Source organism: Colius striatus, chromosome 9 (assembly GCF_028858725.1).
Source record: "Colius striatus isolate bColStr4 chromosome 9, bColStr4.1.hap1, whole genome shotgun sequence".
Classification (NCBI taxonomy): Eukaryota; Metazoa; Chordata; class Aves; order Coliiformes; family Coliidae; genus Colius; species Colius striatus.
Window position 1 is genome coordinate 19296118 of NC_084767.1, and position 24675 is coordinate 19320792.

Below are 24675 nucleotides of genomic sequence, written 5' to 3' on the forward strand. Positions count from 1 at the left end.
GCTGGCAAGGTGTACGTGTGGTGGGGTGCCACAGGTGCCATGCACAGGGGTGCTGCCTGCACTCGCTGTCTGTGTGCACGGTGTGGCAGGAGGGGAAATCCTCATTCCAAGGTGACAGGTTTGCTTTGTCAGATGGAGATTTAGATATTCAGATATTTAGATATTAAATATTTAGATGTATGAATCGGAGGTGAGGCAGAACTTTTTCACTGAGAGGGTTGTTAAGACACTGGCACAGGCTGCCCAGGGAAGTGATGGAGTCCCCATCCCTGGAGATACTGAAAAGCCGTGTAGCTGAGGTCTGAGGGACATGGTTTAGTGGTGGGCTTGGCAGTATGAGGTTAGTGGTTGGACTTGAAGATCTTAAAGGTCTTTTCCAACCAAACAATTCTATGATTCATTGAAAAAGGCTAGACTGTGTGGCAGCATCCATGCTGTGAGATGATGGGCTGCAGGCTGGGATGCAGGGGCTGGACACTCATGTCCTGGGCAGCACCCCGTTTCCCAGGAAATGCGACCTTGCCACTGGCTCTGCAAACCCGTCCTGAGCTTCCCCATGCACACTGGCATCTCTGCGTCCCTCATCTAACTCTGGCAAAGTGCTGCAGAGATGCTGGCTGAGTTCATACAGCTTCTCCAGGTGCTGGCTTGTGGGTCGATGAGCCCAGTCCCGTATTCTGCAGATCCTTTGGGTCAGTGTTCTGGCCTCTCACAGGAGTTTGAGAAGAGTTAAGTGCCTGGTTTATTCCAGGCTGGAGACTGCCTGTCCCATGCTGTGTTTATCCAGCCTCAGGGGGCTCATCCTTGCCTGTTCCCCAGTGCTGCCACATGCTGTGTGAGTGATGGGGAAAGTGTTTATGATTAAAACTCTGCTATAAACTGCCTTTCATTAAGACAACAATAACAAGAAGAAAGGTTAAGTTTGGTGGAGAAAGCCACATGTACACTTGTGGTTTAAATAAAATAAAAATGCTCCTCTTAGCACTTGTAAGGCAGATTTGGCTTCTCCCAGCACTTCCTCTAACCAGATAGGAGCCTGGCAGGTCCCAGTTCTATTCCAGTAAATGTTCAGGATATGGTGTACCCAGAGGTTTCTGCGAGTGCTCTGGTGTGCAGCAGTGGGGGAGAGCCTGGCCTTACAGCCCACAGAGCCCCATGGGGAGCTTTGCTGGGCTGCTGGTCCAGCTTTCCTTGGGCATCAGTTTAAAAAATCCTCTCAGTCATTGTGGAAGTGCAAGAGCCCTAAAAACTTATACCATCCCAACAGATTCCTTGGATTTCGTGCCTTTGTCCTTCTACAGTCATTTTCTCTTTTGTCCGAGTGGTCTGCCCTAAGCAGCCCCACTGGTCACTGCTGACGGCCTGACCAGGCTCAGAGGGAAAGCTGCCCAGGGCAAGGGGCTTCTTGGTGTCAGTGCCAGGTACTCAGCCCTCTGTGAATGGTTTTGTATGGCTTGGTCAATGCAAGAGAGCTTCAGTACTGTGGCTTGGCTACAGCTGCGTGAGTTGCTGGCAGGGAAAGAGCTCTCCATGCCTCTGGTGACATGGACAGCTACTGAACAGGACAAGCATGCACCTTTCCTTGCTGTACAGGGTATTATGATTTTTTTTTAATTTAATGTTTGCCTTACATCAGATAGTCTGCAGCACTTCAGAGCAGCATTTACAAAAACGCCTTTTTTGGTGAGCGACTCCTGCCAGCTTCCTCAGGTAAACTTGGATGCCAATTATGGAGAACAAACGTGCGCCTAAAAATGGCAGTGAGTTGTGCAAATGGTAGGACAAATGTTGGCATCTGCATGGCCAGTTCACCCCAGCAGCAGGTCCCCAGTGTCCCATGGGCTGGAGCTGCAAGCATCATGGACTGCAGAGATAGGGACGGGCAAGAATTGATTCTGGCTGCAGACAGCCCATGAAATCTTTGTGACTCACAGATGCACGTAAAATGTAACTGTTTCAACAGTCAATAAGCGGTACTTGTCAGAAAAAAAAGTCAATGGTAGCACAACTGCATTTCTAAAGCTGTAAGTCACAAAACAACTTTCACCTGATTCCTGCCCCTGTTGGGCTTTTGCATCCTGCAGGTATTTTATTTGCTACATTAAAGGAAGAGGGAAGTTCCCCAAAGGCAAGAGGGGGACACTATGTGCAGAACATACAGATAAAATCCATCCTGCATGCAGAGGGTTCTGGGCCCAGCCCCCCACTCTGGCTGACACTTCATGTACAAAGGTGCACAGCCCACTATCACACTGAACCTTTGAACCCAGAGCAAATGCAAAGATACTATAGAATTGTGTGATGGCTGTGTGCGAGCAGGATGTGAGGCTGTTCCTAAGCCTTTTTTACCAGCTGCCAGCTTGCTGGGTAAGCCAGCTGGCGTGCAATTAACACTCTGGTCCTCTGCAGCCTGTAGTCTTGCCTGCCATTATGTTGATGACCAGTTTCAGATTTAATCCTTCTGCAGCTGTGAAACAGCATACACACCATGCCTCCCTGGGCTCTGTGCAGGCTACAGCTGTGTTTAGTGTGTGTGCTGACTCCTGGAAGGTGTGTTGCCCCAGAAGGAAAGAGACTGGTACAGAACCCGCCTTCCCCAGCTCCCCTCTTCCTGGCTGATAAATGCTGATAAAGTCATAGGAGCAAGGAGGAGTGCCAAGAAGCCCAGTAGAGTTTGCTTACTGTGCTGGTCGCTTCGATCCCTGGTCCCGTCCACTTTGCCATCAGGAAGGATCCGTAGGAAGTGGCCCCCGTTGCTGCAGTATAGGAGTTTGGGCTTCTTGTAGTTCCCCAGTGGCAGGTTGAACTTTTCGGTCAGGGCAGTGAAGGTAGTGATTTCCCCTTCGGCCATCTCTCAGCCTCTCCCAGTGGCCGGGCTGCAAGAGATGCGGTGGTGTATGGCAGGGCTGACAGCACCAAGTGCTTGGCACCTGCTGCTGCTACCAGCCTTTTAAAAGGAGAGGAGGGGAGGGAGGCCGGTGGTCCGCGGCCAGTGCCTGAGCTGGCTGTGGGACAGGTGATTCACACTGGGGATGATGGCTCTAGCAGTGACACAGCCTGAAAGGTGATGCTCCTTTGGTGGCGTGGGAGGTGGCGGGGGGCTGTCTCCTCACTGGGTGTAGCTGGGTGGTTGGGACTCTGTCCTTTTAATTTTATCATAGTAAATTCTGGGTTTTTTCTGCTTTCTATTGACGTACATACTAAAATTACACACTAAAAAAAAAGTTTGAAAAACATCCAGTGTCTGATTGAAACCCACAAGAGGCAGGAAGGGAGCCCAGGTTAATAACTCTCTCCACTATTATAACTTGCAAACACAATTATGACTAGGTATTGCAACACGTACTGCACTCCAGATAGCAAATATTACTTCATATCTTGGCACTTTGCACCTCACCTGGCCAAGGCACCCACATGTTAAGGATCTGAACAAACGTTAGGTACTAGGGGAGGTGAGCAGGAGCAGGAGGCTCTCACTGCCTGGGCAGAAACAGCAGATTTACTGACACGCTGACACATGGGAAAAAGGAACCTAGAGCCTAGATTATACCATGTTTGTGCACCCTTGCAAGTGGTTAAAAGGCAAAGGCAAATCTCTGGCTGATGCAGAAGAGAGTAACTGAGCATGAGGCACTACCAGCTGCTCAGGAGCAACACTCACGTGAGTGTGCCCTGGCCCACAGGGCCCCTGGGCTCAACTTGGGGCTGGGGAAATGCCCAGAGATCTTGCTGAAACCTCATTCTGCAAGACACTGTGTGGTCATGATCCACGTTTAAGCAGGAACCGTGCCAAAACCTGAAGGCATCATCAGACCGATACGACAAAAGTGCTGTGAATATTGGAGGGTGAGAACTGCCCTTGCAACCATTGCCAGATGTGGGTGGGGACCAGAGTCCCCCATGTATTCCAGGTATATTTAAATGTATCTGAATGTTTCTAGCCTAAAAACTACATTTAAAATCTCCCATGAATAAGCTGTCTTTCATATACCAAGTTCAGTAGTGCTTATAGAAAAGTGGATTTATGAGGAGAAAAAGACATGGCACAGAATAAACCTAGATACAGGAAATTACTTTAAATGTCATGTATTCCCACAGCTATATTATGGAAAATATTATATAGTCACTGTTTATATATGTGTTTGTATTTATAGATTGTAAAAATGCCTCTTTAGCACTGACTTATGCTATGGTACATTAGGATGGAGCCAGCATCACACTGTGTGGGTTTGCTGTAGTCCTTAAAGAGTGACCTGGGAGATATTAATGGCTACGACTCTGCAACACATACATATATCTACACATATAATCTCTAAATATTTGGCTCTAAACTGTTAGGTATTTAAATTTGCAAATGCAGCTGCAAGGAGAGGAAACTACTCCTTCAAGTGGATCCCAAAAGCCTGCAGAAGATAAAAATGTCTGCAAGTTGGATTGCTAAAAGCTGAAACCTTGGCAATAAAGACTTCATCACTATTGTTGAAAACACACCCAGCCATTGCAACCAGCTTTGGTTAATAAGCAGGCTTCATCCTATATTCTCAGACATGTCCCCTAGGAGAGGAAAATACAATCCTAAAGAAAAAAACCTTTTCCCTGCCAGCCCACGCCTCAGTTCCCCCTGGTAGCTGCTGTTTCACAACAGCTTCTCTTGGCTCCTGACTATCAGCCTGGGGTTTTCTGCCCCTAGAGGTATGAAATCACTAACACTGAGGCTCAACGTGGAGTTCAAGTACAAGGACAAATAATTTCAAACTTTTTCCTGCTGCCTTTTCTCCAGAACCATATTGATCTTGTTTGCTAAGTCACATTTGCTAGATCAATGTCTACAAGTGTTACTTTATCAGCTCAGCTCTTCCTCAGCTATACACTGTTCTGCACTGGAGGCTGTTTTGGTTCTCATCTAGGTTTAGAAATCATCCCTAGGCCAGTTCCTCCCCATATTGTGCATCTCCTCAGAGCTCACTTTTGCTCTGAAGCTACCTGAAAAGCCCAAATGATCAACTTTTTCCCAGGGAGCCTGACCAAGTTTTACAATGACCTCTGCTGATGCCCTTGCTCCTGAATCACACAAAGTTGTGGCCGTCTCAGCACTGGTGCACTCAGACTTTGTGTTTGGAAATTTCACAGTGCTTGGAAGATCCCCCAGTCAACACAGAATGGGTTTTGGGAAGTGCCTTCTACAGGTGGTAACATGGGCTTGCCCCAATATCCTGCAGGGAGGCTGGGGAAGCAACCCGTGAGAGATCATAATCTTTATGGTTCCTGGTGGCTTCCCAAAGCAGGTGATGGGCTAGCTAAGTATGGCTTCGAAATCTCTTTTTAATGCAGTTGTCAGGCAGGTGAAATTCAGTGTTTCTCAGAGTGTCTGATCCCAACATTTATTTTTCTGTAAAGAGATCATACCTTTCTTGTAGCAGTTTGGTTTTAAAAGCCAAATGTCTGCCAAGCTTTCTCTGAAAGTAATTCAACGTGGTACACGGGGCTTTAGTGCTTTAAGGAGCATTAATCAAGACCAGGGGCACTGGGCAATTTACTGGAACTAAAGGCACTCAGAAGTCTCCTGAGTTGCTGATGCAGAGAAATGAGGAACAAATATCCCAAAGCCAAGAGCTCAGATCAGGGTCTTGTTAAATACAGGCTGCAGCCAATGTGAGCAAGATGCAGGCTGGGACGCTCCCCTGAGCCACCTGAAGGGCTCTGCATCCCAGGGCATCCACGGGTGAGCTTCAACAAGGCAGCTCAACTGGCAGTGGCTCCTTCATTTTACATCTTTCCTGTCAGGGTTTTTTTTTGCTATTTTTAGAATGCCTTCAATGCTCACCAGCTGCCTTTGACTCCACAAGAGAAGCTGAATGAACACTATTTTCCACTCCCATTGTCTCTCCTTGCTGAATACTATTGCTGTTCTCATACTTTTATGACCGTGGAGTCGGTACTCTACACACACCACCACTCATGGCCCCAGTATTATACTTCTGGCAGGAATATGTTAGGTTTTATGGGAATTTTAAACCATGAGTGAGAGAGAGAACCTGAACCAAAGACAACATAAAGGGCCTTATTTCTCTGGGTAGAAGCCCAACAAAATTATCAAATAGCTCAAAGCAGAATAGAAAGCTCTTTCCAAGATGCTAAGCTGAGAGACACCACACTCCAGTGGTTATTTGGTGCTCCATGAGGAAAGGAAAATATTCCAAGAGGAGATTGCTGTAAGAGGGGGATGGCTGCTGCCAAGCAGTTGGCGTGGCTGGTTGCATGAGGACAGTAAGGTAGAGCCCCAACTGGAGAGCGTTTGTCCAAGAGCAGTTGTGTCCATGGCTCACCTTTTTCCTCCCACCCCTGCCTAGCATGCTTGTTCAATTCACTCCCAATGCTTTTCCAAGCTGTGTTGCCTAAGGGAGAATCAGCACTGAGAAGAAACAGCATCACCCCTGGGAGCTGGGCGCAGGGCATCCACTGGGGTGGTCCCAGCTCTGGCTGCAGGCGCGGGGAGCAGAGGGTTCCACCAGCAGCCCAGTGCCACTCAGCTCTCCTCCTGGGCTGTGGAAGGAGATGTTGGAAACACAAAATATGAGAAATGGCTTTCTGAAGAAAAAAAAGGACTTGAAAAGAGAGTTAAACCCAAATGTTCATTTTAACCATGTCCTTCTGAGCTGTGTTGGCTGGAGCATGCGTGCTCCTTGCAGCAGGGAGGAGAGATGAGCCCAACACAGGACCGGAACAGCTGTGAAATTCTGAGAAGTTTGGGTTTGGTTCCAAAGTTTATCACCATCCGCTGCCGCTGCAGAGGCCAAACCAGCAGCTTTGATGTGAAATCCCAGACTCTGCAAGCATCTGAGTCTGAGTGTTGAGAGCCAGTTACATTGCTAGTAACAGGCAAACTCTGTGTGAGCTCTGAAATAACAGTGCACACTGGGGGCTGTGGAAAAGGAGTGAGGTCCTTTTTCCTTCCTGCTTTAAAATCAATGCAGACTTCACTAGATAGTGCTACTCTTCCCTTTGCTGGAATTACAAAGGTGGTACTGATGAGAATTTGGCAACTTGTGACATTGCTGATCACCCAAAAGTATTTTATGTATCTGGATTGCCAGGTCACACTAGACTAGGCTGTTTGTGGTTTCAAGTGTACTTTCGTGGCTCTTTGTGGCTCATGTGACACAAATTTAGTGGCCAGCTAAGATTAACCTCTCATCACTTCCATGAGCATGCCAGGTTTTTGGTTGCAGTCTCAGCAGAGGTGCCAAGCAGGAGGAGCCATGCTGGGTCCCATGGGGCTCCTGGCAGAGCTGGGTGCACTCTGGGTGCGTCCCTTTGCCTGGGGGACTATCCCTGTGGTGGTCTCTGCTCCCCAGGAGAACTAACCCATCCCTCTGTACACAAACAGTAGCTGGAGATCACAAAAATGAGAAGTTGTTTCTCAGCTGGAAGATGATCATCTCTCACTACCATCCACAAACCTCCATCCACCAGTCAAACTCATTAGTAGTTTAATGAGCCATCTCATCAGAGACTGCAAAAGTTATCCAGAGCAAGAGCAGTGAGAAATGGTGGGAAGACAGTCCTTTACCCTGTTGCTGTTGCCTGTTTTCCTTTCCTCTGTCCATCTCTCTGACATTTCCTTTCCACTCCTGTTTGTTTAGACTCCTGACTTGCTTGAATAGATAAATAGGTTTTCCTGAGATCAGTTGCAGCAATTTTGCATGTTCATGAGAGCACGTTGTGCCAGAGGCTGGTGGACCCCAGCATGGGATCTGAAGCTGAGCATGCATGAGATTGTCAGCACAGCCTTGTCACAATGCCCGATGCCCAAATGATACCCCTGTCCCACAGGTCGTCCCCAGAACTGTGAAGTGACCAGTTAAGGTAAACCTGGGTTTTTTTCCCCTTAAGTATAAAATATCTGGCTACTATAAGGGAAAAATCAGAAATATGTCACCTACCATGGGTTAAAATAAGATTGGGGGTTAAATTAAATGCATTGAAAGGGTTCTTGGCTTTGTATACAATTCCTTATGTAGGACTGGAAAGAAGTGTTGGGGATAGCCTGTGTTAAGCACCTTCAGAACAAGCGTGGATGTGTTGCTCTTCATCACAGTTCATTACAACTGTCATCTAGCCAATCTGATAAAGATCATCCAGACAACTCTGAACAGGCGAGGAGCCAGCTCAACCCAGGAGTCTTTGAAGGGCTTGTCAGACTTCAGTTAATGAGATCAGTGTCTCCTGCATTGGTCTCTGGTGAGTTCAGTGGAAACACCACAGTTGATTTCACTTTGGAAAGTGTTATTTTCTCCATTAAAGAAGAAATTGCACTATTCCAGGATGTGTGACTCTGCTGGGATCAGGCATTGCCTCCTGATGGGCTCACTTCCCATTCCCACTTTTGACTGCAGCCAGTCAGATAGAGCAGTTGCTTCCCAGGCAGCTCAGACACTACATTTGGGAATGGACAGCACTTAGAACAGGTAGAATATTTGTAAAGAGTTTAGGCTCTGGCTTTCCTCCACCTGTTGCCTGTCCCAAAGGGCTCCTGAGGTGCCCTGTGCTTAGTACCATGGGCTGACAGGTACAGAATTAGGGTGATGCAAGACCTGCCTGAGAGTGCAGAGTAAACATCTCTCAGATAAATAGGGATTTTATTAATCATAAATTTTAGAGACTGAATGCGTGGGACGGATTTCCTCACCCAGGAAAGCATTAAAAATCAGCAAGAGTTTTCCTCATGCACTGGTTGCTCCTGCAGCTGTAGTAGAGCAGGTCTGGGGTTATCATCAGCACAGCCAGCCTGCAAGGGCTGCCTTCCCTTCAAGGGGCTGGTGGTGCAAGGCACGATTTGAATTCCTTGGACCGCGGATCCTCTTAGAAGGTCTTAAATGATTAGGCAAACCATATGATAAATATGTAATAGATCATTTTGTGCATATCAGCAGAATGCATTGGCTTGTTTCTAGGCAATGTTTATGGCAAGGTGATTTTATCTCTAGCAATATGATTAACTGCTTAATGAAATATTTACCAATCAGGTTTTACTCTTTGTAAGTGCAATATGTGGTATAAAGTGTGACCAAAGCTGCAGAAATGAATTTAACTAATTCCTGCTGTCATAATCTCCTGCTCTCCACTAGAGAACACAGTCATTTTGGTCATGTCACACTGCATTTGCATTGGGTAAAACAGACAGGAGTGTAAATGTGAAGCTTCTTAGCAATTTACTGAGTGGGTGTCACTAATGGCAAGAGTTAGTTCTGCCCAGCCAGAGGCTGCCTCCCTACTATATTGGAAAGACAGGAGGTCAGTCAGGCTGCATTTGGCCATTTTACACCAGTCTAGCCCTGCTTTAGTTCATGTCTCATCTTCCTGCAGAGCAGAGGCAGCCACGGGGATGTGTGCCTGTCTCAGGGTCAGACCCAAGGCCCTCCCCACACAGAGCCTGTCTGAGCTGCCTGCTGATGGATGTTTTGCATCAAAGCCACGTGCGACTTCTGCATGCCTTTGAGGCTGGGACACCACCCAGCTGCTTCTTCAGGCTGGGACATCCAGTGCAACGTCTCAGCAAACTGGTGGCATCCGTGGGGAGACAGGAAAAGAAGGTGATGATCTGCTTTCTAATTATCTTCCAGCCTTTCCCACCTTCCCACTCACGCCCTTTTGCAATCTAGTGATTAACTTAATTACAGTTCCAGTTCCAGGAGCTGATCCAGCCCAAGAGCAGGAGCTTTGCCAGGAGGGTCTTGCCTCCTCTGTCCTGTCCAGGTTCAGACTAAGACCACAGACACGTACTCGAGCAATGCTGGCTGCAGAAGCAAACCCCACAGCCTCATGTAAAGGATTCAAGCGCTGACTCCCAGAGCGAGCCAGATGCGTGGGATCTGCTGAAGGGAAAGAACATGTGGGATGGAGAATTGCCAAAGCTCAGTCTCTCCAGCCAGGGGTGGGGTGGGTGATGTGTTGCACTCAGGGGACAAGAGGACACCTTTGGACTTTGCAGTAGAGGTAATGCCTGATTACTGGGAGGAACCCAGGGATGGCTGCTGCCCTGCTGCCTGATCCCTGGCTTGTTCCCTCCCTCCCCAGGCAGAGAGCTCATCTTTATTTTCAGACACCATTCAAGGCACTCAGTGGCAAGGCCAGTCTGTCGGGCACAGGCAGTGGGTTCCACTGCAGCACACTCAGTGTTGGAGCTGCGGCTCTTTCCTGGGGACCAGGGTCTGAGCAAGTCTTGGGCTGCCAGGGCCAGCGCCACAGCCGTGACCAACATAATGGTGCTGGCTAGGGGATAGCCAGGAGCAGCCCTGTGCCCAGCTATACCCAGTGTCTGCTTCCTCATCCCAGGGGAGTTGCTCTGGGCACTCCTAGCTCTGCTGCCTTACTGCTGCTACTAAAAATCTAAAAAGGCAATTAGTGGAGTAACACCCAGGGCTTCCTCATCCCTCCAGCCTTTTATCAGTGCCCTTTCCCTTTCACCGGCTCACGCTGAGACCAAGATAAAGCGTTATCTCTTCTCCAATTCACTCCAGCACTGCCTCCTGGCACCCCACCGTGCCCACACAGATGTGCTGGCTCATGGGGACTGACTGGGAGCAGCCACTAACGTGTGCAATGAGTTACATGGTTCCCATGGGCTCATCTCAGGGGGACAAGGAGGATGGCTCTGGGTTGCCAAGGACTCAGGTACCAGGTGCAGGTACCTTATTTCAGGTGTTTTCCTCTGGGCAGTGGGCAGTTAATCACAGGGCTATTCACACGTCTCCTCCTTGGGGCTGCCAGTGTTTTGGAAAAGTAGCCTGAGGGAGTGCAAACCACAGGGATGCTGTAAAAGCTACTTAGTTGCAGGTTGAAGCATTTTGTGGTGACAGGGGAAACCCTTCTGAGCAGTGCCATGCTTGGCATGCCCCAGTGCAGTGATGGAGGGGTAAAGTGGCATTTTCCCCCTCAGCTCCTGCTCAGCTGCTCCCAGGCATGGGGGGGGGAGTCCGTACAGCAGGGTCCCTGCAGTGAGCACTCCATCCACACACTGCTCAGGACCCCCTGCCTGGTTCCTGGCAGATGGGGAGGATAAGCTGGGTGACACTTCACTCAACTTGCAAATGTCACCATGCCCCCCCGCCACCCACCCTCACAGCCCACACAGGACACTGGGCAAAATGTCAGACCACGAGGCAGGAGCACTCAGGCTGTCTGGGCTCATTGCAGGTGTGGCTGCCCCATGCTGCCACCCCACGTGCCCACGGACAGACAGACGGATGGACAGACAGCAGCACTGGTCACTGCTGCTCCAGGCCACAGTCAGGCTGCTCACAGCTTTGCCTTCCTGCTCAGAGGATGGGCACTTTTCTCCAGCTCTCCTCCTTTCTCTCTGTCCCTTGGAGTGTTTCAGCACGGAGGACGCAGACGCGTAGCCGCTGGCAGCAGGGAGCTGCTCCCTTGGCAGGCCATGAAACCCATGGCTGGCACTACATGACAGACTCTAGCCCCACACTTTCACTCTAAGCAATGCCCTTATGCCAAGGGGCTGATCTGGTTCTGCTGTTGTACCAAGTCCCCTCTAGAGCTGTCTGGCCCCCCGCTAAGCCTCCTACCGACGGCCCCATTTCAGGTACGTGCCTGGTCTCTGCTCCTCTCGGTCCCCCTCTGTCAGCCACGAGCCCTCGCCAATCCCAGCGCTCAGAAGGGTCTGTTGCTCGTAAGGCATGAGGCTCAAATCGGGAGCAAAAGAGCAGCAATTTTCACGTGGTGTCAGATGCAACACTTCCTGCAGCTGGCCCTCTGAAGGGTGGCCAAGCTCAATCAAGGGTTGGCTCAGGCTTCAAAACTGGGATTTGAGTTGGGGTTCAGACGTTATACCACGTCCTTCCCCAAAGAAGCAGAGGATGCTGGAATTGAGGGTTTCATCTCCAGGCCAAGTGAAACCCCACATCCATCCTTGTGGTTAACCATCGGTAGACATATCATCACTTAGAAATCGAACTTCCTCCAGCGCAGTCTCAGTCTTGGTTGTTCCAAGGAACATCATTTGCTTTCTGGGTTCACCATATGCTCAGCAGTGATTTACTATGCTGAAAATGTGCAGGGAGTTAATTAGGTTCATTCTGAAATATTTTGTATAAGGACTAATAACTAGTCTTTCTAAGTTCTAAGAAAAAATGGGTGGAAGAACTCTGTTCTTAAAACTGCCACTCAGTATTTTATTTTAAATGTAGCATCTGGCAGCTATGGATGCTAACTCCTGTTTTTTCCTCTGGGCTGCCTCAGCAAACAGCTTGGGCCGTGTTTTACTGTGCATACTGTTGCTCAATGACCTAATAGTGTGACAAATCTTGAGATAATTGCTACTACCAGGAAAATCCTCCCATAAATAATAATTTTCTTATCTATGTGACCTTAGGGCTGGAGAAAATGCCTGCCAGTGTAAAACTGCAGTGTGCAAAAGCATGCAAGGAGAGTTTCAAGTGAAAGACTGGAGCAAGGCAAACTCAAAGCTGAATCTTTTTAGTGTAGATGGGCAGGTCAACAAAAACCCCAGAGTGAATAACTAGCCACTGGACTAAAACAGCAAGAGGAGCTGTGCATTTCCACTACTTGCTGTCTGTAGAGCCAGACAGGTTGCTTCCTTGACCCATGGTCTTTAGGCAAAAGCTGGGGACACACAGTTCCAGGCAGTGGGTGGCTCTGGAGGCGCAGAGACACTGGGCTGTCCCTTTGTCATCCCCACTTCCAGCCTAGAAAGGAGCATGAATCACACACTGGGACGTGCCAGACTTTGGTAGAGGACACAGCCTTAATTCTGGTCCTCCCTGTCCCAGACAGGGGTATACTGAGATACCTGTGTTCGTGAAGAGGTGTGTACCAATTTGGCCCTTGCTGGGACATCTGTGAAGAAAAAAATGTGATCACAGGCTGTGTGTCAGCAGGCAGGAGCATGCAACCACTCCTGCACTGCTCCAAGGAAAACAGTGCCCTGCCATGGGTTTCCATAACAGTACCCTCAGAGGCAAGGGGATATTTTTTTTTTCAAAGCTCTTCTACCATTTCTCATCTCTGTAAATAACAAACCACCACAAAAAGCAGGTCAGAGGAGAGAAGTCTGTAATTTTAAGGACCTGATGAAGCTCAGCTGCTGTACCAAGTGCTTTGCAGAGTGCTGTCTGCTGAGGTGACACCCACGCTGGCTATTTCCAGCCCCTGTGAGTGGGCAGTCCAGAGACACCGGCATGTTTGTCGTGACCCGTGTTTCCACAGCTGGTTTAGGGGAAAGTTGTGGGGTCAGGCTGACCCACAGGGGTGCAGCCAGGGATACTAGTGGTGATGGGAAGCAGAAAGATGCCCTGGACCATCTAAGTGGAAAAAAACAAAACCCCAAACCAAAAACCTTTGAGACAAAAAAAAAAAGGCAGTCTTGCAGATCCAAGCATTGCCATCCCTGCTGTGCTGCAGCTGTGCTGGGACACGGCGCTGCTTATGGCCCTGGAATAGCTGGCATGCCTGGAGCAGGCTGCAGTGATCTGCTCGCAGGGACTGTGCATGCTGATGTTAATGTTTTACACATTTATAGAGTGTCTCCATCCTAGCACAAGGCAAAAGATGCTGTCTGGGCTCAGTCGTGTTTTTAAAAATCATAAATGCTTTCCCCTTTGAAACCTGGCTGGCCTTAGGGCACAAACACCACCAGCTCACAGCGTGGCAGGGGCACAAAAGAGCTGATCCAACCTGCGCTCACACACAGCAGCATCCCCCAAACACCCGATGGTGCCAGCAGATCGCCCAGACAGCGAGCCCCGCTGCAGCCGCCCTGGAGAGGGTGAGGGAAGCAGTTGGGCTCAGATGATGGGACCCACCTCGCTAGAGATGCCACAGCCCAGTGGGGTTTTAATCTGGAGCTGCGCATCCAGCCCCCATAATAGGGCACAGGGCCTCAGAGGGTAAAGGATCCTCCCCAAATGCTTGTGGCAGTGGCCACGGTTTGTGTGACATCACATGTGTGCTCCCCTGGAGGGACGATCGCGGTCACATATGGGAAAGTGTCAGCTAAAAAAACCCAATTAGACTTGACCACTTAGTAAAACCTTCCCATTGGATAGAAGCTTTTTAGAACACCCTGCAGCGAAGGGAGTGTTAAGGAAGGGGAAGGGAGGGTGTTTTACTTCATGTTAAATACTTGTATTTTATGTCCAAGCTTTGACCTGCAATTTAAACTCATATAAAGGGAGATGGAAATTCCAGTGGAAAATGTACCCAATTGAGTCATATTCTTCTGCAGAGCAGAAACACACCGTGTGAGGATGTGCAGCTGTTAGAGACTCAGTGAGTGATCTCTCAGGGAAAAAACAAGATAATGCGAGTGGGTGAAAGGCAGGGCAGCTCTGGGGAGCTGCCAGGCCATGGCTATGGGAACGGCCCTGTGTGAGGGCTTGGAGACGTGCAGAGGGGACAGGGTGGTCTGTCTCCTGCATGGATAGTGCAGGGATGCAGAAGGTCGCCTGTGCCCCTGGCTGTGTGTGTAACTGTGCCGGGGGAGACAGCAGCCAGGTCAGCTGGCACTGAGCATATTTTTCAGGGGGGCTTTCTGGCGTGCAGAGTGTCTCTGATCCAAGCGAACAGCTTGGATCCGGAGTTCATCTTCGGGTGCACGGGCTGGGATTTGTCACGGTAAAGATCTCCCTCTCCTGTCCGCCCCGAGCAGCGCGAGCTGGGAGCACGCGATGGCAGAACTCGCTCGGGCTCCCGCTCTTGCTCTGCGGGCTGAGCACAGACCAGACGGGCTCGGCGTGCAACTCCGGGGCCACCCTGAGCGAGTGAGGGCGAGCTGCCTGTCTTCAGGGCTGGAGACGTCAGGGGGAAGCTGCACCCCTAAGGGCCACTGTGCACATTGTGGGGGCCACTGCTGGGGCTGGCTCCACCTCAGCGGTGTCTTGCAGGACACAGGGAAGAGCCCTGATGGGTCCAGGAGCAGATCCTGCCTGTCCTTACCACCCTGTCCATACAGAATGACATATGGGTGGAGAAGGGAGAGGTGTGAGCTCGGGGAGGAAGGCCACAGGCAGCACTGGGCACCAGGAGGTTGTCCCTGAGCAATGCTGGGGACGCCTGAGGACATCTCTGGAGAAGAAGCTGTCCAGCCACAGTCTCTGGCAGTGGCTTTGCCAAGGGCAGTGGTGAGAGCTGCTCTGGGAGGTGCTGCTGGCGAGCTCAGGCTTTCTGCAGAAATAAGATCTCTACACAGGCAAGTGTTGGCAAGGCTTGTCTGCAGGTGGCAGAGACAGATTTCCTAACTCCAGAGGTGTGGGAAGAAAAGAGCCAAGGTTAAGTCTGAAGACCAGATTTTGACCCTTGAAGCATAGATCTAAATTAAGAGCCAGAAGCAAGGACAGACAGTATAAGCACAAGCAAGTCATGAGTCAACTGTGTGTCTAGACTGTTGTGGGCAAAGTGCAAATCTTTGGGAGGACAACCTGGTGAGGACAACACCACTCCAGAAATGAGTCTGAAGAGGACAGAAGGGTTTTGGATGTCACCCTGTGAGTCAGTGACACAGAGCCAGGGCTGGGGCTGGCTCAGGCACCTGGCAAAACATTTAATGTGGAATGCCCTTTTCTGCCTCCTTTCTGCCCCTTTCTGCCATTAGAAATCTTTGTCCTCAGCCTTAGATGTCAGACTCGGGTGCCTTGGGCTTAGAAATGCCTATGAGATGTCTGCTTGGTCCACTCTCTGGCACCCTGCTAACCATGGCGGGCTTTCCCTGGGCAAGGGACAGGTTTGGGACACGGGCAGCATGGACCCCAGTAGGGAGGTACATAGGCAGCAGGCACCGTGGCAAGGGTCTGTGCAGCTCCAGGGGGGCTGTGGGAGGTAGCAGGTCAGAGCAGCTTTGCATGGGTTTCCCATCCAAGCTTTGTGCAGCAGAGGTGCACGGCCAGGGGCGTTTGCTGCTCTCATGCCAAAGCCACAGGCTGTGAGGGCGAGTGGCAGTGGGGAGCGGGGCTGTGCCCTGTGGCCGGGCACAGCTGGCAGCTTCTGCACCTGGGTTGCAAGGAGGAAGGCAGCAATTGCTTGGTGACTGTAATTACTGCCCTGTGCTTTGCAGCTCAGCACTGGGTGTTGGAGCGGTGCCCAGCGGCTGCAGAGTCCAGGCTCTCACTTGGTGTGACAGACTCCCTTCTATGCCCCTCAGGTTTCCAGCTTTCAGGAATAGCTGCCTTCTTCATATTAGTAAGCAACCTTGTGTCCAGTGTAACTTCATTCATCACATCACTTTAACTGCTGTTTTGCTCCTCTGCCCTCCCCTCATTTCTATCTTTCTCTGCTGGCCTCACTCTGGAGCATGCATTTTCTGGGGTGATTTCATTCCTCTTGAAGTGCCTCTGTCTTGTGCTGGGAAGGGTCAGACCCAGAGGTTTGGGAAGGCACAAAAAAAAGGGGAAAGGAGGCTTTTCTTAATTCACTTTGGAGTTAGTTAAGACCCAGAAGGGTAAGGATTGTTAATTTGTTAAAACGAAGGTTAGGCTTCAAACTGGATCGTGGATGCATGTGCTGGAGCTAACAGAATAATATTTAGCACTGGCTATGTATTAGCTGTTCTTGAGAGGAATTAATAAATATTAACCATGGCACTCTGAAGGCCTGTGTTGCCCTTCATCTGCCACGTTCAGCAGCTGAGTAAGTGAAGCATTTTTATTATGCTATTCTCCTTAGTGTGTGAGCAAGCTTTTAGAAAGAAAGGAAGGGCTTATGGCAGCTGGAGGTTTGCTACCTTAAGCGAGTCCCTGTCCCTCAGGAAGACAGGGCCACCTGCCACAGCAAGCACACCACACTTACAGCATTTGGAGTCACTGATTACTTCTGCAACTGCTCTGCAAGGCCTCAGCATCTGCTTTTGTTCTCCAATAGCATTAAACCAACAGACACTGATGTTGGAAACAAGGCAAAAAATAGTAACTGCCATTACTGAGAAACACCGAGTCAGGCATCTTTCTTTGTTAACAAAAGGGGAGAGAGGGAGGATTACTGTATTCACAAAAGCCACATAACACGCTGGGGCAGAGATACCATCACAAAGCAAGAGTGTCTCTCTCTCGCTCTCACTGAACCGGTTTTCAACAAATTCTGCAGAGAGATTTCTACTGAGAGCTGTTTGAAAGACAAACCCAGCCAAGCCTCCAGCCCAGTCAAGAATCACTTACAGTTCTGCTGTGGCAGAAAATGTATATAGGATTTGTAAAGATGCCCCCATCATGAGCTACTGCCCACTGCATTCAAGAGGGTGCTATATTCATGTCCTCAGCTGTGCCAGAGCAGCTAACGAGGCTTAGGGTGGGCTTCATCTGGAATATACAGTCTCATTTAGGGAATGCTTACTGAAAGGGTTTGTAAGAGATAATGCAAGTGCTACCACATGTCTCAAGGCCCTGGCTGTGCTCTCTCTCAGTGAGCAAACATGCCCCAGCATATATGGCTCTTCAGTGTGTTTCTGGTGGCAGCTGGTTTGTATGAAGAAGTTTGGGTCTGGGGCTGTCTGGCATAAAAACCTTGAACCTCCACCCTGCAGCTCTGCCCTCGAAGGGCCGTACCTGCTGCCTCTCACCTTGGCTTTCTGCTTACACCCTGCTTGTGAAAGGCTGAAAATGCATCCCTTGGGTCAAGGATAGCTCAAAGCAGGAGGGTGGGAACGAGATGATCGGTAAGGTCCCTTCCAATCCAAATTGTCCTGTGATTCTATGAGTGGCAGATTCCAGGTGGCTGTGGCTCTCCATAGGCTGAGCCCATGGCTGCGCTGGCACAGGCTGTGGTCAGAGGGATGGTTGGGCTTTGCCTTCTGGGAATTTATCTGTAGCTAGTGATAAGTTTGCTTTGACAGGCTGTTAATGCTCATCTTTCTCCACCATTCCTGGCGACCTCTTATTTCTGAACTCTGATTTAGAAGGAGGTGCATCCATCTCATCTGAACTGTGATTTGTGGGGGTTATGATATTAAAGATGATAAAAGTGAGATTTGTTTAAGGCAACAGGCAGATGGTCCTGGCAATCCTGTGGTTCCAGAGAGGAAGGTGGTCTTCCTACAATTGAGAAGCTACATGAAGGCAGACCCAGCTGTATTTTCAGAGGTGCATTGACCTCAAACTGGTATTTAAGCCCAGCTGACACCCCCACTCTGAATGGAGCTGGCCCAGGACCTCCAGGACTCAGAGCATCGCCAGCCACCTTCCCTCCCACTTCCTGCAGATCTTCCCTGCTCCCACAGCCTCTCATGACAGATTGCCCACTGAAACGGTGCCAGGCTCCAAGAAGCTGCAGTTCTCATTTGATAATCTTATTTCCTGCTAAGCGGAAGCCAAAAGCTAATAGAAGTTTCATAATATGTGCGTGCTCCTGTGCATGTACTTCCTGACCCCCCTCACCCTCCAGCCAGCAGCTCTGCAGCAGCGTGCAGGGACGTGGCTGCAAGGCCACGGCTCCACAGCTCCCTGCATGAGGCAGCCATCCCCCTCACAGAGGCAAGTCCTGGGCTCTGCCATCACTGGCACCCCCAGCACAGCTGTTTGCACCAGCTGTGTGTGGTGGTTGTGCCTGAGGGTGAGACCAGCAGTGGGAACTGGCAAGTCCTGGAGGAGCCTGCGAGGGTCGGAGGCTCAAGAGATTCAGGCTTAGAAAGGCTATCTGAATTGTACCAGTGTGTGCAAGCCCACTGTTCTGATAAGAGGAAAAAAGCCCCAACATAGTATATCTGGCTCCTAAAGGCGTGCTTGCAGTTCACTTTGAAGGTGTGAGTGATGGAGAAGGTGCCTCTTCACCCCTCCTCCTCCACCTAAATTATTGTCAGATGCTTACTAGGAGAGCTGGGAGTCATGGACAGGGGCACCTGGTGTCTGCAGAGACCTGCAGCTCCAGTGCACAAGGAGTGGGTCAGCTGGCCCCAAAGGGGTCTTGTATGTAACCAACCATGTGGCCAGACTGTAACCAGAGCCTGGCAATGGGCTCATTTGGAGCCTGTGGGACATGGGACACGGACAATACAGCATACACCACCAGTCACTCTCCTCAGGCACACACCAGCCCTCAAAGCCTTTGCCAAGTGCCTGAAAATGATGGCCAGCACCAAGTGAAGTGCCTGGTGTCGAGGGATGGCTGGCTTGCAGCTGCCCCATGGTTGGCTCTGCCAGGTCTGCCAAGCAGGCAGCAAACAAGGCTCTTTGCCCCAGAGCACTCCTTGGCCCTTCTCACAGCAAACAAGGACTTGGAAGTTCTATCTGTCCTCCATGCAGGAAAATCACTTGGCACTCTCCAACCTTGCCAGTTAGACAGAAAAATATTCAAAGGGAAGAGCCAGAACTGACCAATGAGAGACAAAGAAATAACATCCCGTCCCCATCCCCACCCCCACGGGTGTGTGGAGCCAGAGGAGGGTTTTTACTGCATGGGATGCTGAGGGAAATCACCCTACACGGGGGACGTGTGGTCTGGAGGCCAGGCAAGGAGAGGGGTGTACACAATCACCCTGGCACCCTCCCGTGTGGCACTCACAGCAAACCTCATCTTGAGGGTGATTGTGAGCACCTGGAGAGTGGACACAGCCTGGCAAAGCCAGAGCCTCTGCAGCCAGCCCGGGACCCACAGGCAGCACGAGATTGGGGCTGACTCCATCACCAACTAGCAATTATGACACCATTAAAAGAAAAATCAGTGATTGCCTCCTCACTGAAAAGTCACAACTTTCTTTCTCTAATTAGTGCCCTAAAGCTAGGTTTATTTCCCATTTAAATGTGTGCTTGTGGTTCAGGATTGCAATGTCTCTTAAAATTCCCTCTTGAAGCATTTGCAGTTTGGTTGGGTTCCCATGCTAATGAAGGGCTTCATCTAGCACCTAGGAGCTGGTGAAAACTGCACCCAGTTGAAAGAAGGCTGATTTCTGCTGGGAAGGGGCAGTGGCCCTTCCAAAATGACCCCAGGATTTTTCCCTGCGACAAGTAGAGATGGCCCCACTGGAAAGGAAAAGCTGGGAGTTCAGAGGACTGAGAAAGGTCCTTCTGAACTGCAAAGTTCTGTTATTTTTCATGTTTCTGGCTTTGCATCAAAGGAGAAAACACATTTAAGAAGGTGCTTGAAGTCTTGGGTTTGGTCTTTTCTATGAGTGCATCATTGGACGCACATTGAAATAAGAGGAAATAAGAGGACAGGGGCCCTGGGTGCTGCAGGGCTGCAGCTTGAGGAGGGGGAGGTCAGGAGTGGGCAGGAGCTGAGCCATGCAGCTGACAGGGAATAAAGTAGAAGGAGCCGTAGCCAGCTGCAAAATGAGCTGCGTTGGTTAGGAGGAAGATCGAGGTCTCAGGAGTGGGAGGAAGGCCAAAGTCATTTGGGGAGCTTGGGAGGGAAAGCCTATCCCCTGGGCTGAGGTGGAGCTGAGAAGGAAAGTTTATCCAAAGGGCTTGCAGAGCTCTGGGTCTGGCTGGAGACCTTGGTGGACCTGGACTCTCCCCAGCCCTAATCCAAAGTGAGTGTTCCTGTGCATCCCGGAGGAAGCGAGGCAGACCCGGTGTTGCAGGGAGAACAATTGGACATTGTGCTGCCTTATCACTGCCGAGCCCAATCCTGCTCTCGGGAACGGATTAAACTTTAGACCCCTGTTTGTGCAGATCTTCCCTTACCTCTCGTGCTCTCCAAGGCAATTGCTGGAGGGCTGAGAGGTGCCTGGGTTCCCTGTAACCATTGTTTGCAGTGCACCTCCCAGACGGTGTGTCAGGTTTGGGAGCAAGCAGGGACAGGGGTAACACTGGGGTGGGTGCTCCTGTGCCACTTTCACTGGAGCAGGGGTCAAACCTGGGAGTGGAGTGGGGGTGAAGGGATGCTCCCACCAGGATCTCCATGGCAGCCATCCAGAGGGCTGCTGGCAGAGTGTGCTGGGGTTCAGTGGTACCTCTGAGGGATGGGCACGGCTGAGGGTGGCAGCTCATGCACAAGAGCCTGGGTCACTTTCAGCATGCCACCCCCATGGCAGCAGCACCCTGGGTTGTGTGGGTCATACCCTGAAGCCCCCTGGGCATGTGAAAGGGAGCAGGCCCAACACTGGATGCTGATCCCGCTCACGGTGCGTCTGCAGGAGCAGCACAGGCATGGAGTGGGGTATCACTGGGTGTCCCACCAAGAACCAGGCAAGTCACACAAAATTAGATTAACCCACTTTGCTTCCATCTTGTCTTGTTCAATCATCACATTTACTCCTTTTCTTACCTCCCACAGCAGCACTTCCCAACCTGGATCCCAGCCTCTCCCCACTTGGATGGCCCCACTGAACCCACCCACGCCAGTGCTGCAGGACAGACACCACACAGCTCTGGGTGCTGGAGGAGGAGGAGGAGAGGAGGCCGTGCTCTGCGCTCATCCCTTTGGGCAGGGAGAGGACTGAGGGAGCAGAGGTTGACTACACACAATTGCTCTAGTAAGGTCTGAATTTACAAAATCTTATGCAAGTCAAAAAATATGTTTCAGCAGCACTCGAGTGTCTGGCTTAGAACAGGCCCAAGGACTTTTGGTTTTTTTAAGAAAACATTTTTTTAATGCATCAAAATGGAATTGGTTTATTCTGCTGTGTCACTTCAGCAAACAGGCTTTTTTTTTTTTAATGGCCCAATATTGTGGTTTGCATTTTGAAGTGGGATTTTTTTCATATGTATTCCTGTTCAAATTCTGATCCAAACCCAAAGCCTTCAGTTAATCGTCAGCAATTTTGCGATTGCCGTTCGAGATGACACTCCTGGTTTTTGCAGCCTTCCCCCCCACTCCCGGGGGCTGCTCTGCAGCGGCCGGCAGGGTTTGGGGTGCTCGGCCCAGCGGGGCAGAGAGCAGTACCCCTGAAATCGCGGTGCTGCCCCTGGAGAAGGGCCCTGTCCGTCGGTCCCCGCCTCCCTCCGCGCCCCCAGTCCCCGCTCTGCCCCCTCGCTCCGGCTCCCCCGGCTGCACGCGCACTGGGGAGGGGGCGTGTGTGGGGCTGTCGGGGCACGCGTGGGCATCCCGGGGGGCTCAGCCCCATCGCCCCAGGGGAGCGTCCCCTCCCAGCCCCCCCGGCACCTACCGCCGGCTCCGCGCTGCTCCCGCTCCGCGCTGCCCTGTCCTGCGCGGGGAAAAACGCCGCAAAAGAAAGGAAAAACCAGAAAAGATGATGCTGAAAAACTGCCGGGGGGAGGGAAGCCAGAGCCGGGCGAGGAGGGAGGGGGAAGGGGGCGGCGATGCTCGGTTGCCCTCGCCCGTCCCGCAGCGTCGCTCGGGCGGTCACCTGCCCGGGGTGGGGGGAGCTGCCCGGCGGGTCGGGTCGGGAGTGGGAGCGGGGCGTCCTGTCGCGGGCTGCAGCGGGGCCAGGGGAGGAAAAAAACCCGAAAGCTGGAGGGAAAGCGGTTATTCTGCGACTGGCGCTTCTCGGTCCCATCCCTCTGCTCCGCGCCGCTTTCTACGATCGCTGGGTCTTTCGGTGCCCTCTCGGGGAAAGCAATAAACCACCCGGCCTCGATCGATTCCGATGGGCTGCCCCGTGCAGCCGGGCAGGGGGCTGGGGGGGGCTCGGCAGCCCAGGGACGGGGTGCGGGCAGACGGCTGCCGGAGCGCGACGGCGGGCGCGGGCTGGTCTGCGCTGGCCCTGGCACCCAACTGCGGGCCGGCAGAGCCTGGCCTTAAAAGCCGAAAGGCTCTCGGAGCGCTGTCAGCCTGAGAAAATGCAGCTCCGGCTCCCCAGGGACGCGGCCGCGCCGCCGGAGCGTGTGCCTGGTGCCGGCTCTGAGGCCGGGCTCTGCACCGGGGGCCAGCCACGGGCTCGTGAGGTGCCGGCCGTGGGCTGGTGGGGTGCTGGCCATGGGCTCGTGGGGTACCAGTGACAGACTCGTGGGGTGCCGGTGGTGGGCTCGTGGGGTACCCGCTCTGGGCTCGTGGGGTGCTGGCTGTGGGCTTGTGGGGTGCTGGCTTTGGGCCTGTGGGGTGCTGGCTGTGGGCTCACGGGGTGCCAGTGGTGCAGCGTGCAGAGGCTGTGGGTTGCTGCGTGTTAGCTGGCAGCAGCATTCAAAAAGCAAGTGCAATGACTTCACAGTTTGGCCTGCCTCCACGAGTGCTTTGATGTGGTGGTTAAGCTTTGTTATCTAAGAATCACTTAGAATAGGCTTTTAGTCCCAGCTTCCAGGGAGCCTGTCTATTTGGACAAGCAGTCCAGACTAAAAGTATGCTGAGCCCAGATGTTTTGATAAAAACATATTCCAGTTGCCTGCAGTTTGCAGCAGCTAGTGCAGACAGCTCCTAATGCAGCCAACAGCACAGGTGGACTCTGGGTCTTCCTAGCATAGCAGTATTCTTTTTTTCCCTCATTTTAAACAAGCCCACACAAGCTTTCCTCCTGCCATTTCAGACACATGTTGAAAATAGAAAGAAAAACCACAAAAGATAGAGCCCAACAGTTTTGAATCTCAAACAAGAGTGGTCCTGGCTTTGCCATGGGCTTTCTTGGATCAAAGGCCCTGGGGTTGTCAGGACATGGGGAATATTAGGAAACACTGCTCCATTTTCTCATGCAAGGGACCATCACTTTGTTTTGGGGCTGCCTGGCTCCCCTTGCACCCCAGTGGGGGTCGGAATTGGCAGCTCAGACACTGTGCAGGGCACAGGCACCGCTGACGGCATCCTGCCAGGTTTAGTTTTGTGTCTTTTCTGCCTGTCCTGAAGACAGCCATCCCCGGGACAGAGCCAACAGCGCAGAGCAAACTCTCACTGCAGCAGCAGCCTCCTGTGCTGCTCACTGGGAAGAGGAGCCCAAAACCCCTGCACTGAGAAGCATCTTGGCCGAAGCCTAGGTGTGGATGGTGTTGCAGCGGCCTGCGGGCCCCACTGCCAAGCCATGCTGCACCAGGAGCTGGCAGGGAGGGGAGGGCACTACTCTCACATCACAGACAGTGCTGCCTCCTCCTGCCCGCCCCAGCCCAGCCCTGCCTGGCTGCAGCATATGCCCTGTGTTATTTCCTAGGCTCTCAGCAGAACTTTCAATGGCTATCTCCTGCTCCTGCCTGTGGTGAGAGGACCTCCTCACCTTGCTGCCTTGAACATCCACAGACCTCCTTGGCCACGAGTCCCATAAATGATATACACTTCTTGTGACTGTTTGGAAGCTCAGTGAATTAACGATTGAGCCCTTTCTGCACTGAGGAAGCAGTATGTGCTTCTCTCTGCCTGGCACCCAGCTGTAAAGCTGTGTGGGGACCTGAGCCCCAGCACATGCTGCCCCAGCACCTCTGCTGCTCCCCAAACCATGATCATGCAGTCGAGATGACTTTGGCAAAACTTTTGTGGGAACTGGGGCTGTTTAGTCTAGAAAAGAGGAGACTGAGGGGAGACCTTATTAACATTTACAAATATCCAAATGGTGGGTATCAGGAGGTTGGGACATCCCTTTTTTCTGTTGTAGTTAGCAACAGGACAAGGGGTAATGGGATGAAGCTGGAACACAAAAAGTTCTACTTAAATATAAGGAAAAACTATTTCACTGTTCAGGTGAGGGAGCCCTGGCACAGGCTGTCCAGGGAAGGTTTGGAGTCTCCTTCCTTGGAGGTCTTCAAGACCCACCTGGACATGTTCCTATGTGACCTCATCTAGGTGAACCTGCTTTTGCAGGGGGGTTGGACTAGATGATCTCTGGAGGTCCCTTCCAACCCC

General features: G+C 51.4%; 1 protein-coding gene across 3 annotated transcripts in view; it reads right to left on the minus strand.

Moving 5' to 3' along the window:
• FGF1 (fibroblast growth factor 1) overlaps positions 1 to 24675 on the minus strand; it is a 30153-nt gene that overhangs the window by 4766 nt on the left and 712 nt on the right. For 2 of the 3 annotated variants that reach the window (XM_062002542.1, XM_062002540.1), the window contains exons 1-2: positions 22064 to 22155; positions 2683 to 2876 (exon numbers count right to left, since the gene is read on the minus strand). In XM_062002542.1, the coding sequence (XP_061858526.1) occupies positions 2683 to 2851 (169 nt within the window). In that variant the 5' untranslated portion in view covers positions 2852 to 2876; positions 22064 to 22155. Of the gene's footprint in view, positions 1 to 2682; positions 2877 to 22063; positions 22156 to 24675 lie in introns of those variants that run through there. The other variant, XM_062002541.1, reaches the window with a different exon arrangement.